General features: G+C 40.7%; 1 protein-coding gene across 2 annotated transcripts; it reads right to left on the reverse strand.

The window, feature by feature from the left end:
• Positions 1 to 2,845: 2,845 nt before the first annotated feature.
• On the reverse strand, positions 2,846 to 12,727 carry TMEM52B (transmembrane protein 52B). 2 transcript variants are annotated; one of them, XM_086404140.1, is made up of 5 exons: positions 12,145 to 12,727; positions 9,835 to 9,878; positions 7,390 to 7,428; positions 6,679 to 6,833; positions 2,846 to 4,898 (listed from the first exon to the last, which is right to left on the reverse strand). In XM_086404140.1, the coding sequence occupies exons 1-5, from the start codon at positions 12,196 to 12,198 to the stop codon at positions 4,654 to 4,656; spliced, it is 537 nt and encodes a 178-aa protein (XP_086260266.1). In that variant the 5' UTR covers positions 12,199 to 12,727; the 3' UTR covers positions 2,846 to 4,653. The 2 variants fall into 2 exon arrangements, with proteins under 2 accessions (XP_086260266.1, XP_086260265.1); XM_086404139.1 differs by having other exon boundaries at positions 6,667 to 6,833.
• Between the last annotated feature and the right edge of the window lie 305 nt (positions 12,728 to 13,032).

Genomic DNA, 13,032 nt, shown 5'->3' on the forward strand with positions numbered 1-13,032 from the left:
GCGGCCAAGCCTGCACACAGTTAAAATATGTAATTTGTTGTTTGTTTAGTTGTTCAGTTGTGTCTGACTCTTTGCGACCCCCTGGACTATAGCCCACTAGGGTCCTCTGTTCGTGGAGTTTCCCAGGCAAGTGTACTGCAGTGGATTGCCATTTCTTCCTCCAAGGGATCTTCCCAACCCAGGGATTGAACCTGCATCTTACCGCTGAACCACTGGGAAAGCCTCATACTATGTAATACTTACTTGTCATCAAAAGATCCCAGCCTATCTTTTCAGAATCTTTCTTTTTCTATTACTCTTGGGATTTTTAACACTCTCCATGATTCGCATTCCCATCTTTCCCATCTTTGCTCATAGACAGAAAATGGACTTATCATGCATATTTGATGTTTACATTCTATAATCTTTCAGGTTTCAACTCAGACATGACTGCTTCATGACACCCTTTCCAAATTCTAAAGTTCTGAGCAATTCTGAGGTGGAAAATAGTGCAATTCTGGCTTAACAGAGGTGAAGGTTCCAACAGATGGGTATTGGCCAACATTATTCAGACACAGCTTGTAAATTATCTTCCACAAATGTATCTTGGACAATCCATAAATCACTGAAATTGTTTTCCCTGTCAGTCTGTTCAAGGGTGGACTTCCCATCCTGTCTTCTTTATTACCTTCCAGCCAATCTGCTCAGCCGATGAAAAGAAAACAAAACTGGGCTGTTCCCAGACTTTGCAGTTTTTCTCCCCTGCCTCTTAAATTTGTTACATAAATTTCATTTATGCTTTAGTTCCATGCTCTCATATACATGTAAACTCCTAATGTGTTAACTAATCAGACCCTTTGATAGTCTTCTCAGCCAGACCCTATAAATCCCGACTTAGACTTGGACCAGAAACAAACCACTACAAGGTTTCTTGTGCTGTTCTATTTGCCTCTAAACCACAGAGGAAACCAGTCATCACAACCCAGTCAATCTTCTCTCAGACTCATCTTCCCGCAGAAAGGAGCTCCTGTATTATTCTTGTGTAAACTAGTCCACATCTGGTCCATTTCTCTCAGACTGGGAGCTTCATGCTCTCAGTGTCTTCTCCTTCTGCTATGTAGATATTTTTTTTTTAATAATGAACCTTGTTTTTTAATTGTTGACTAATTTTTTTTTAATTTACTTATTTTTAACTGAAGGACAATTGCTTTACTGCATTGGTTTATGCCATACATCAACATGAATTAGCCATGGGTATACGTATGTCTCCTCCCTCTTGAATCTTACTCCCACCTCCCATCCGTTCCTACTCCTCTAGGTTGTGATAGAACCCCAGTTTGGATTTCCTGAGGCATACAGCAAATGTCCATGGGCTATCTGTTTTATATATGGTAGTGTATATGCTTCCATGCTACTCTCTCCATTCATATAGATACTGACACTTCCTTTCAGATATCCATGCCCCACTGGACATGTTTCAGTTTTGGCAAATAAAAAATGATTTTTTTAAAGTGTGGTTTTTTTTCCCCCCACTTAGTGTAATCACCCTCAGTTCAGTTCAGTCACTCAGTCGTGTCTGAATCTTTGCAACCCCATGGACTGCAGCACGCCAGGCTTCCCTGTAAATCACCAACTCCCGGAGCTTACTCAAACTCATGTCCATCGAGTCAGTGATGCCATCCAACCATATCATCCTCTGTCGTCCCCTTCTCCTCCTGCCCTCAATCTTTCCCAGCATCAGGGTCTTTTCAAGTGAGTCAGTCCTTCGTATCAGGTGGGCACAGTATTGGAGTTTCAGCTTCAGTATCACTCCTTCCAATGAATATTCAAGACTGATTTCCTTTAGGATTGACTGGTTTGGGAAACACCTTAGAAAACCCAAATTAAGCTCTCTCTATATATACAGATTAAGCTATAGAGTTTGGATAATGAAGCTTCATAGGCAGGCTGCAGGATGTTACCAGGGTCTCCTGCACTGCAGGCAGATTCTTTACCATCTATGCCAGCAGAGAAACCCATGAGGATAGTTAAAAGGAGTGAAACAAAATTAAACCAGTGGTGAAAGTGATTGAGCTGATGAGCAGATGTCTTAGACTGAGTAAAGAAGTGAAGCCAAATAGCTGCTAATGGCTTGTGACAAAATGGGAGTGGGGACAGGGGCGGGAGACTCCATGTGGCTAAGGACAGGGCAAGGGGGGAGGCAAAGTGAGGCAGATAGATCTCTTTAGAACAAGATCCTTACAGGCAGGGTTTCTTTCCAGATCTCCTTGTACCTGAGGACATTTTAACTTCTTTAAGGCTGTAGCATCCTGAAGGTTGAAAGGATCTAGAGTACTTTATGGAATATGTGACACTGAAGAGATTCATTTGGCATTGCAAAACAAGGCCCCCTTGGGTGTTATTAACAATTCATGCATTTAACAATTTCCAGAGGCAGTGTCTTAAATGACTCAGAATAAAGTAGATCACCAGCAGATTATACTCACTTAGAACATTTTCCCTCCTGGCTCAGTGAGCGTTCCAAGAAAGGGTTTAATGAGGTGGTGCATTAATCAGCCACCCCTGGGTCTGTATTGCTCCCTGAAATGGAGCTAATTGACTAATAAACAAATTTTCTAAAATATTCCTTACCTCTACACAGGATATATTAAGACGGATCACATGTCTCCAGCTGTTTACCTCAACCAACAAATATTTATTGATGAAATAAAGCTACGTGAGGGGTGACTTAGCAATAATACAGCAAGCTGACTGGCAAAAGGACAAATCAGAATATAATTCTCAGCAACATCATAGGAGGCAAGTGAAAATAAACTGTCAAAAGTAATAGTAACAAATGCATGTGTATAATAATTTACAAATCTTGTCATTTCTAGACAGTTTATTTGATTTTCACAACTATCATCAGTGGTGTTATTATCCTTTCTTTTACAAATGAGAGACTGTTCTTAAAAGAGTTCGGTAACTTTCCTAAGGTCACTGGCAAGTAGTTTTTCCCCAAATGTACTTCATTTCCTAAATTTTCCAATAACAGGAAATTTTGGAAGTAGTGTGTTATGTGGACAGGTTAGCAATGCAACAGCAGGATGGTGCCCTGGGAAGGACTCCAAGCAGTTAGTGCTCCAAAGATTGGAGAAGTACGCATTTGCCAGGCTAGAACACTGGAGTGGGTTGCCATTTCCTCCTGCAAGGGATCTTCCTGACCCAGGGATCGAACCCACGTCTCTTGCATTGGCAGGTGGATTCTTTACCACTGAGCCACCAGGGAAGCTTTAGGTGCCAATAGGAGAATGCATTTCTACCATCGCTCCACCAGGTGGCAGTGAAGGTCACCACTAGAAACAAGTGTTGTCACTATAGAGACAGGACTTGAAAGCAGTCAAAGCAGGAAGGAGGAAAGAGGTAAAACAATGCTATTCTTTTAGAGTTACAAAAGCATACGTGTGCATATGTGTGCATGCCTCCATGTGCGTGCATGTGTTTGCAGGGCAGAGGAACTAAAAAATGAATGGAACTGTTACTGCATTCTATTCAGTTTCCCGTTCTGTTAGTGGGTAGAAGAATGAAAGAAAGACCTCAATATTTGCACTTCAGTACTTTACTGTGCCCTCTTAGCCCATGCCCGCAATCCCACCCCTGGATTTTAGATGTCCAGTGAGGTACTACATGATGTCCCAAATTATCACTGTCATTTAGCATAAAAGTGAATGTTCTCATGAGAGGAAGGCTGTGTGAATTCAGTGCATTAACAGCTCTGGCTGTGCCTATACGAGTGTCTTTCTCCACAAGTGTACACAACCTGTTTGCTGCTAGGGAAACTTGCAGCGTCCTCTAGGGAAAAGAACTTGATAGGTGAAGGAATCCAAGCTGCCTCTGGTGCTTTCCAATTTAGTAGTAATCAGCATCACTACAGGTTAATTGCAAATTTTTTACCCCTGGATAAGGAAGAGTTCTCAACAAGAGCATCCCATAGCAGAAAATAGATGCACCTGGAAATGAAGAGTTAGAATCTATCTTTCCCACAGAATGATGTTTAGATGCCATCCTAACCCTTCTGAAAGTTAGGAAAAATTTTTCCATTTGTCTGGGCATATTTACCAACCCTGAGGACACCTCCACTCCATTAATAAAACCAGATTTTGGGGGGTGGGAGGGATGTTCAAGAAGTAGGGGATATATATATATATGTGTGTGTGTGTATATATATATGGCTGATTCATGTAGTTTTACAGCAGAAGCCAACACATTATAAAGCAATTATCCTCCAATTAAAAATAAATTAAAAAGGAACTTCTAAGGTACTATGACTACTATACTTCAGCAGATGAGACATTAAATTACAGAGAATTTAAATCACTTATAAATGTAATATTTTCCCTATAAATCACTTATAAATGTAATGTGAATTACTTATAAATGCAAATTAGTGTGCTAATTTTAAGTTGTGTTGCAAGCAGGAACCAAAGAAGGAATGTCTGACATATTACAAGAGAAAATATGTGTAATATAGTAACTGTTACTACTAGCAACTAGTGGCCATGTCTGTTTATAATTACATTTCTCTTGCTGGGTCTATAGGCTTATCTCAAATTTAACATAAACAAAAGTTTTAGCAATTTGATTTGTTACAGCTAAATAAAATACAACGGTTAAAAAAAACAAAAAAGGTCCCCATCAATCAGAAGAGTGTTGTACTCCGGGAGACTCTTTCTCCATCGGGGGCAGCTGCTTTTCTTCTGGCACTGATGGTAGATCAGGTGCTTTCTGCCCACACCTTGAAACAGTGAAGCGAGTCATGCGAAGTGCTTCCTCATACCCTGGGAGGGTGTCCAGAGAGGAGGGCAGCTGGCCCAGGGAGCTGGGGGAGTGAGCCACAGCCAGGATCCTTCGAGCCGCAGGGCCGAACACTGACTGCAGGGCTAGGCAGGAAAGAACCGGAGTTCAAGTACATGTGGCATCTTCAGAAACCAGAGACTTACAGCACATGCAGTTCCCCTTGATTTATATTATTTTATGAAAAGGGTGTCTAGCCTCTGTCCCTTTTCTTTATTTACTCATTGGCTGCACTGGGTCTTCGCTGTTGCCCACAGGTTTTCTCCAGTTGTGGTGAAGAGGGGCTACTCTCTAGTTGGTGCATGGGTTTCTCATTGCGGTGGATTCCCTTATTTCAGAGCACAGGCTCAGTAGCTGAGGAAGATAGGATTAGTTGTCCCACAGCATGTAGGATCCTCCTGGACCAGGAACTGAACCCGTGCTTCCTGCATTGGCAGGCAGATTCTTTACCACTGAGTCCCCAGGGAAGCCAAATCCCCCTTCATTTTCAACAAGTGTCAAAACTCATTGTCACTCTTGGCAACAGATGTTATAAAAGTCCTGTGAAGCTTGTGTAGAAACCAACTTCCCTCTTTGCTTTCTCAAATAATCTAAAATGTGTCCCCACATCTCATAACCCCTTTCTTTCCCCTTTACGAATTTAAAACCCTTTATGCCAACCCACTGAAGTTGCAGATCCCTTAGAAGTAATTGTTTCTGCCTACTTATGTTTCCCCGTAGACTGACAGTGAGAAAAGAAGCAGGAAAAGGTGAACAATGTGCTATAGCTCTCTCTTTTTTCAAAATAAATATTACAGCATATTTCCACCTGCTGTTCTGCCCAGTAGGTCACTCTCCAATTTTAGGAAAGAATATAATCCAAAGAAGAGAACAGAGGGAGATAAAGGAAAGTGTCTTATAACTATCAGGTGTTGGGCCTAATATTTAACAGAGTAAGACCTGGTGAATAAAGAATTTAAAGTATCCCATGACTAATTTTTCTAAAGATAAAAAATATAGTAAAGAGAAAATATAAGTTTGGCTTTCACAAAATCTAAGATGTTTTCAAAAAAGGGATATGTGCAGTGCTTAAAATAGTTTTATCAAAGTAATTGTTTATCAACTTGTAAATTTTTCCTATAAGACATTTCCAATATGGTCTCTAACATTTCATTTCTTCCTTCATTCCATCATCAGACCATAAGTACAGCATCCGTGAGAGGCAAGGTCACCACACCATCAGGCGTCTGGAAATTAAAGCTGCCCCAAGATTTAGAATCTTTAACACTATTCCCTCTTGGTACAGTGGGCTTCCCTGGTAGCTCAGCTGGTAAAGAATCCACCTGCAATGCGGAAGACCTGGGTTTGATCCCTGGGTTGGGAAGATTCCCTGGAGAAGGGAAAGGCTACCCCCGCCAGTATTCTTGCCTGGAGAATTCCATGGACTGTATAGTCCATGGGATCGCAGAGTCAGATACAACTGAATGACTTTTTATTTCTTGGTACAATGGATAAGAATCAACCTGACAATGCAGGGAACAAGGGTTCCATTCCTGGTCCCCGAAGATTTCACATGTCACGGAGCAACTAAACCCCTGTATCACAACTGCCGAACCCTGCTGGCTCTAGAGCCCATGCTCCCCAACCAGAGAAGCCATCACCATGTGAAGCCCTCATACCGAAACCAGAAAGTAGCCCCTTCCCCGGGGCAACTAGAGAAAGCCCGAATGCAGCAACGAAGACCCAGTGCAAGCAAAAATAATACGTGAATAAATAAATAAATCTAATACTGTTTGATCAATGTTTTTAAACCTTCGCACCAGGTGTTCTTTTAAACCCGGCTTCACTTCCCGTGTTACATGTCCATATACTCACAAGTGACCGTACTCTGGAGAGTGCTGTCATGGTCAAAAGCGATGACCGTCACTTCATAGGGTGGCTGGCCCTCCTCTCCCCCATTTTGCTGGCGATCCAGACAGCAGCGGAAGCACACAGAAGTCAGGCCGCATAGGAGAAGCAGTGCCCCGATGACCACCAGCAGCCTGCAAGGACCCCACGGAGTACTGAGAGCTCTGTGCTCCTTGTTTTGTTTTTTAAACCAATTTGCATAATCAGCCTTCAATGTCTGCATTTTAATTCTTGCTTGAATATTTTTTAGAATGCTTTTAAGATTTCAGTTCCAGGCTTTCCTGTCATATATATACTTCCTTATTTTGTCAGCAAGACTAAGTCAGTTCACTTGAACAATTCATGAGAGATTTAAATGCATTTTGGAGGGGCAAATTTTTACTGAAGTAGTCTCCTTTCTGTGGCTATTTCTAGAGTTGACCCTGAGAAAATACACAACAATCTGTTGATGTTAGCCCAGGAGATGGTATTGAAATAGGAAATCCTGCTATATTGTCACATAGGTTAGTGATGAGGAAAAGAGGCTTTACTCCGTGAGATGTTAGGTAAGTAGGCTCAATATCTCAGATTTTTTCCCCTCTGTTGTCAATATATTTAAAAATGAAAAAAAAAAAAAACCACTTAAAAACTAATACCCCTGAGAAACGCTTCCTTTTAAATGTCTTTTTGGGTAACATAGCTGAAACTTACCATATATACCAGAGATGTACCCAGTCTGTGGTCAGGCAGCTATGGAGAAAGAATAATAATTTTATTTTTCAATAAAAATATAATCAATGTCTGTTATACTTTCAGAATCAGAAATATGAGTTACAAAAATGTATGATACCTTTATAATAAAAGCGTTACAGGTTATGTTAACTTCAATGTAACCAGCTAAATCTATCATGAAATGGGATGCCTTTAGTAGTGGTTTATTCATCGTGCATGCTGTTGCTTCAGTTGTGTCCGACTTTTTTGCAACCCTATGGACTGTAACCCGCCAGGCTCCCCTGTCCATGGGATTCTCCAAGCAAGAACACTGAAGTGGGTTGCCATGCCCTCCCCCAGGGGATCTTCCTGACCCAGGGATCGAACCTGAGTCTCTTACATCTCCTGCATTAGCAGACAGGTTCTTTACCACTAGTGCCACCTGGGAAGCCCAGAAGCGGTTTATACCATCATGTAAATCACTATAAGACAGACTAAACTAGTTATCATTAAAGTAATGTTAATAGAACATGTAACCACAATCATTGTAAACAGTTTTGATGACGATTATCAAGAAAGAACTTGCAGAATAAGCTTACAAAGAGTAAAAATAAATGTGACAGTTAAGGTTTGTATATATTTGAAGTCAATAGCTTAAATATAAAGAATATTTCAATTATAAGCATGAACATTTATAATTTGTTTTACAAGCTGTTGCAAAAAGGGCGACTATATAGGTAAACAATAGAGCCTTACTATATAGCACAGGGAACTATATTCAGTGACCTGTAATAATCTATAATGGAAAAGAATATGAAAAAGAATATGTATATATATAACTTAATCCTTTTGCTGTACCCTAGAAACTAACACAATATTATAAATCAACTATATTTTGATAAAAAATAAAAAGCAGAAACAAAGGGGAAAAAAAGAAAAAGAGGGGGGGTCACAATAAAACCATAAAAACACCCACTATAAAAAGGGCTTTAAATTTTCACATCCAGGATCAAAACTGATAAGCATATCCCCTGAGGCCAAACAAGAAGCGGGGGCGGTGGGGGGGGGGGAGGGTGGAATGTAAAAACCAACTCCATCATGATGAAAGCTAATTCAATACTCTGAATGAACTAGGGCAATTATCAATTTTCTCTACAGAATGAAGAAAATATGGATTGCATGGGACAAGAAGTGGAATAAGTTTGTAAGTAGGAAGAGAAGGGGAAGGAAAACATTTGTTACTGAAGATAATTATTAATGCATTTAATAATCCTTTCTGATATAGTGATCTGTTGAAATCTATTGAAATCTACTTCTCTATCCTCTCTGCACAGTTGTAGACCATACAGTTTGTTTCATCAATAAACAGTGTCTCTAAGTGTCCTCATATTTCTCATTCGTTCAAAGCCTCTTCCAGTTCTACAGCGTTATGATTCTGATTCTATTAAAAGTAACACTCCTACAGTGGTAGGCGTGTAAAACCTCAAAGAGCATGTGACAAGTAATGAAGGCCATTGCCATTCCCCCTGGGTTTAACAGACTTGGCTGTTGGGAAACTCTTTCCGTGGCTAAATATGTATTTTTATTCAAGCTAAGTAAGTCTTTTACTCAAACTGTCCCTGCTTCCTTAAAACAGTTTACCTCCAAGAGGAGTGAATCTCTTCCCTTTTTCATCTTGGTGTCCTGTGTCTACACGAGACCTAATTGTGACAGATTTAGATGGAGGGATAATCACCTCAAAGTGAGAGCTAAGTGACACCTGCAATAAATATTGTTGTTACTATGGTTGTTGTGTAGTCTCTAAGTTTTGTCTGACTCAGTTGACACCGCATGGACTGTAGCCCACCAGGCTCCTCTGTCCATGGGATTTCCCAGGCAAGAATACTGGAGTGGGTTGCCATTTCTTTCTCCAGGGAATTTTCCTGGCTCAGGGATCAAACTTGCACATCTCTTGCATCTTCTATGTTGGCAGGCGGATTCCTTACTACTGAGCCACCAGGAAAGTCCAATAAATATTAACGTGCCCTAAAAAATAGGAAATGCTCTACATATCTGAAATGGTGGTTCTACTCTAGCAATCACCCAGGTTTATCTGTCTGAGTCTAGTGAATTCTGTCTGCCCCAATGAGTCACTGAGAAGCATGGGAAAGAAAATCTTTCCCAAATCTCCGTGACTGTATAAACTGAGATTACTTCCTATCAAAAAAGTTTTGATAGGAAGATTGGCTTTGGAAAAAAGTGCTGTCAGCAGTATTATTTTGAGTGTTTAGGATGACTGGAATGCTTACTTGTTTTTGGAGAACCCGTCTGTGAGATCAGTGGGTGGAGGCCCATTTAAGTAGAAATAGGGAAATCACAGCTATCTGATGACATTTGACCCTGTTTGGGGTGTTGATGTTTTTGTCTGTCTCGCCTTCCTTCCACTGAGCATTCTCAGATACTTACTGTTCAGGACTGACACAGTTCTCCTCACATCTTGCCCGAGGAAGCTGTAGGAAGGGAAATAATCTCAGACAGGGAAATGGTCTCATTTGCTCTGCTCAGCAGCCTATGTGTCACCCTCATGACTGTGCCGTCAGGTTAGCGGGTGAGAGCGTAGTAAATACAAGGACAAGGTCATAGGGTCAATCATGGTTAGGACTGTTTTCATCTCTCCTATGCCTGATCTTTATTAAATTCAAAGTGGGAAAGCCTGCAACAGCAAATGTCTACTCTGATTTGGTTCTTCTTTTTTTCCGTGGTGGGGAGGGAGCATCTCTGACTTTATGAATGAGATGCAGTGTTTATACCAATTTGTTCATCTTAGAAACTTTCTCATCTGTCCCCGAGACAGATCCTTCAAATTCTCTCTCATTTACAAGTTGAATTCAACCCCAGTGTTCTTTTTTTATTTCCTCTGTACATCAATAACTCACTGGCGATACTTCAATCTAAAATTAAAAGTTAAAAAAAAAGCAACTCAGTGCCTTAGTGGTGGTAATTCTGTATTTAATTCTGTGTAGTACTATTTACACTCTGAGTAAAACATTTTGAAAACATGACTTAAGATTAAGCTAGATATGTCATTCAGCTTGTTCAGAGGGCAAATATTAAAACAAAAGCAAAAACTCACCATACAAGAGAAGAAGGGGAGAAGGGAGTGGAAGAACTATTTATTGAATAGCTACTCTCTGCCAGCCAGATTGCTAAGAATTTTTAAGATTTCATAACATTTCAGCACAGTAACCATGCCAGTGGGTACTTTACTTTGAAATGTTAAGGGTCTGAGGCATAGAAATTTAAGTAACATGACAACTGCACATACCTATAGATTTGGCCAGAATTCCAAACCAAATTCTATCATGTGTTCATGTTGAATGAATTACTGGAACCAGAGACAGAGTGCTCTAACTCCTTGACATTGCTGTCAGATCCCTTCTACTCCCAGGAAAGAAATCTTCCTCCGCCTCTTCTAGGTATGTTTCAGTTGACTTTCTCCTTCTAAGACTCTCTAGGTAAATTTTTGTTCTAAAAACTGTTTCACTCTTCCAGTAACTTGGATGATTTGATATTACAGGAAATCAACAATAAATGCCCCAAAATTTCTCTAAGGAGATGGAAATTTGTACTTATTGAGAATTGGGAGCAGGGGGACACTCAGACTCATGACTTTGGGTGAAAAGGACTTATAAAAGAACTAACAGCTGACTTCTGCAAAAAACACTTGAGAAACTCCTGGTTTCACTAAAGATGACAAAGTATGGGTTTCCTCCACCCATCCACAGGACTTCGTTTTGCTTTCTTTACTAAAGGAGAATAAAAAAGCCTAAGGTGGTTAGTAGATAAAACATCCCTTTTCAAGCCTGTTACAAAAAGAGAAGAAATGAGAAAAGAAATTTGGAAGGGAAGAACAGGAAGAGAAGAGGAAGCAAAAAGAAAATACAAGGAAAAGATATGGGTTCAGGCCCTCAATTAACTGGTATATAGGAAGCAAATAGACAGCAACCTTCCTGTTAGGAGCTGTACAGAAATTGGAAGCCAACCCATTTCATCATTTGCTTTTCTTCTTAGTAGATTTCATAACTGAATAAACTTCTCTCTGACAATGGTCTGGAATCCCTCAGTCCAATGACCCTTTCTCAATTGAGTTACTTAGAATCTCCTGCTTCTCAATGGAGAGAAATAAAAGGTCCAAATTACCTTTAAAGAGTTTTCTGTCTCTTAACTTATCTCTGACCGGGAGGCACCTAAACTGCTAGAGTGGTATTAAGGCTGATGTGGGACATACCGTTTAGGAGAATTATGTTCTTGGTTTTAATAATTTACTTGAGAACCTTTTTTCTTTTTTTGGCCACATGAGTGGCTTACTTTTTGGACCTTAATTCCCCCACTAGGGATTGAACCTGTGCCCCCTGCAGTGGAAGCATGGTGTCCTAACCACCGGACCACCAGGGAAGTCTCAATAATTTACTAGAGATTTTGAGGGCTAGGTGATAAGACACTAAAAGAGAGAAATATACATAACAGACACTTCTAAATTGCCTTCGCTATCCTACTTGTATATATGTCCTTCTTTTCATTGATGTCATTCGTCACAGGTCACTATGTAACCCTATAATACTAAGGGAACATTCTAGTTAATTCTTTTCCCCTCCCACCCCTTTGGTTCGAAAGTATATGTCTTTCCCCCTCATTCAGTTTTCGCCCAGGTTCTTTTGACAGTTGGCTTATCTGAGAAACAAACAAAAGTCTCCTTCCTGCATTTTCACGACTCACCTGGGTGAAATACACCAGGGCAGAGGCCATCAGAGCTGGGGACTGCAGTCCCATCTGGCTGGACTCTTACTTCTCCAGATCAGGCACTGGGCATCCGTCGTCTCCCTTCTGTGCTCTGGGCCATGTCTGACTTCTTGACCTAGAGGACTTAAGGACAGAAACTTCTCTCAGCAATACGCTGGTTTTTCCTCCTCTGTCTCTTTCTCTCCTCTCACTCTCTGTAGTTGTTATTTTCTGTAATTTTTCTCTCCCCTTTCATCCTAGCTTCTTTCTCTACTTCTGCCCCTGGGTTCAAGGTCTCTACATTTGCTTCCCTGCCCCTCCTTTTCTTCCATTCTACTTTTAGTCCTTTCTAGATGCCTTGTCCAGACTGCCTCCAAAAGGACAACTCTCAGGAAGGACACGTAAGTCCTGTGACTTAGGTATTTTTCTAGGCAGTGGTAAGAAACTGGACTTGAAGGGGGATCAAAGGGAGACCAAATAAAGTCTCTTTTCCATCAGAAAAGGAGTATTATTCTTGGCCCTCCACCCAAGCACTCCAGGATGACTGTTGCTGGTTGAAAGTCACCCTGCCAACCTCCATTCACACCGGCTCGCCATGTGATTAGCCCTCCTCTCTTGCTCTTGGAAACCACCCCCCTTTACTATGTTGATAATCAACTCTCCTGGTTCTGGGTCATTTATTCCTAGACACTGGAGTAGGGCTGAGAGGTTGCCAAATGAACTGGAAAGCTATAGCATCTTTGGAAAAGCAAGTTTGGAAATTAGAATTTCTGGATGCTGTCCTTGAAGTTGCCCTCCACACTGACTTCAATTCTTATTGAAATAGTGAAAAATCAAACAGACATTTCTAAAACAAGACTCAAGATCTGTATGTCTCTCTGTCTC

The sequence above is a fragment of the Bos grunniens genome, chromosome 5 (assembly GCF_055505025.1).
Source record: "Bos grunniens cultivar Pamir isolate PY7600 chromosome 5, Bosgru_T2T1.0, whole genome shotgun sequence".
Taxonomy (NCBI): domain Eukaryota; kingdom Metazoa; phylum Chordata; class Mammalia; order Artiodactyla; family Bovidae; genus Bos; species Bos grunniens.

What these genes read in the sequence shown, in the direction of transcription:
- TMEM52B (XM_086404139.1), bottom strand. Translation starts at nt 12,198, where the DNA reads ATGGGACTGCAGTCCCCAGCTCTGATGGCCTCTGCCCTGGTGTATTTC. An exon ending in CCCTGGTGTATTTCACCCAG is followed by an intron (nt 9,879 to 12,144) that starts GTGAGTCGTGAA and finishes CCCTTCCTACAG; the next exon opens with CTTCCTCGGGCAAGATGTGA. An exon ending in TCTCCAGAGTACGGTCACTT is followed by an intron (nt 4,899 to 6,666) that starts GTGAGTATATGG and finishes TTTCCTGCCTAG; the next exon opens with CCCTGCAGTCAGTGTTCGGC.